The 1,373-nt window shown below is 47.1% G+C and overlaps 1 protein-coding gene across 1 annotated transcript in view; it reads left to right on the top strand.

Annotated features, from left to right (window-relative positions):
• Positions 1–524: 524 nt before the first annotated feature.
• VEGFD (vascular endothelial growth factor D) overlaps positions 525–1,373 on the top strand; it is a 25,029-nt gene continuing 24,180 nt past the window's right edge. The window contains 1 exon segment of the mRNA XM_077769647.1: positions 525–564. Coding sequence (XP_077625773.1) covers positions 525–564 — 40 coding nt within the window.

Below are 1,373 nucleotides of genomic sequence, written 5' to 3'. Positions count from 1 at the left end.
AGGCTGCATGCCCAACATGGGGCCTAAATTCACGACCCTGAGCTCAAGAGCTGCCAGGGGCGCCTGGGTGATTCAGTTAGTTGAACGTCTGACTCTTGATCTCGGCTCAGGTCATGATCTCACAGTTCATGGGTTTGAGCCCCACTGTCAGTGCAGAGGCTGTTCAGGATTCTCTCTCTCTCCCTCTTTCTGCCCCTCCCCTGCTCGTGCTTGCTTGCTGCCTCTTAAATAAGTAAACCTAAAAAAAAAGTCACATGCTCTACTGATTGAGCTGACCAGGCACCCCCTGAAGCATTTTTTATAAGGCATTACACTTACCCTGTGCTATCTTCCTGGGGACTAGAGAGAGGTCACATGGTGCTATCAAAGAATTCTGCTGTGTCCTTTTAGCCACAAGCCCTAGGTCACCATAGAGCTTCTAGGTCCCATAGAAGAGGTCACCTCCGCCCATTTTCTAGCCTGCTGGTCACAGAAAGGGAGACCGGTGAAGCAGCTTGGGGCCACGTGGGTAAAACATGGGCACCATGGTGATTGCCTTCATCCTTGGCATTCCTGAGAAGGGATGTCTGTGTTTTCATCTGGTGATTTGTGGTTTGTGAACATGTGCTACATTATGGCAAAGTACTCGGGCCAGAGACTTTATTGGTCAGCATAGGCCAGGATATACCACAATAACAAGCAGCCCCGAGATCTTAGTGGCTCATAAACAACCGAGATTTATTTATGGCTCATACCACATGGCCATCCTGGCTAGTTCACGGTCAGCTACACTTAAGGTTGAAGCTGGCTCAGCACCCGCATCTTGAATGTCATTAATCACTGCGACAGAGGGCAGGAGAGCCCTCAATGGTCTTGTCTTGGCAGTTAAATGCTCTGGCCCGGAAGTGACGTGTACCACTTCTGGTCACAGCCCCCTGACCCACTGCTCCATCCAACCACAGGGGAACAGGAAGTGAGTCCTTCCATGTGCTCAGAAGAAAGCTGGGAATATTTGGTGAAGGGCATTCATGGCTAACATAACCCCGATTGCTTCTAAGTGTTTCTGAACGTATCTGTGGGATGGGAAGCAACCATGGTTGGATACTGGGGTAGAATCACTGAAGGAAGACACTTAAGTTTATTTCTGCTGTTCGGGAGTAGGCTCCTTTTCCTTGGAAAAAGGAAAGCTGTACATTCAGCTCAGTAGATATTTGTGGAATGTCCACCATGTGCCAGGCATATGAGTGGAAATGACATTTTTATAAAATAAAGATGTCTTAGTTATGTTCACATCTTACCAACAACCAAGAGGTTCCTTTTGGCCAGTGGGAAGGATAGTTTTAATGCCTGGAACTTTAAGTAATAATGTAAATTTTATTTTTTTTTATGCGATT

This window comes from Crocuta crocuta, unplaced genomic scaffold (assembly GCF_008692635.1).
Source record: "Crocuta crocuta isolate KB4526 unplaced genomic scaffold, BGI_CrCroc_1.0 scaffold1171, whole genome shotgun sequence".
In the NCBI taxonomy this organism is placed as follows: Eukaryota; Metazoa; Chordata; class Mammalia; order Carnivora; family Hyaenidae; genus Crocuta; species Crocuta crocuta.
The sequence above is the reverse complement of the archived record's forward strand: the minus strand, read 5'-3'. Positions and strand labels throughout refer to the sequence as shown.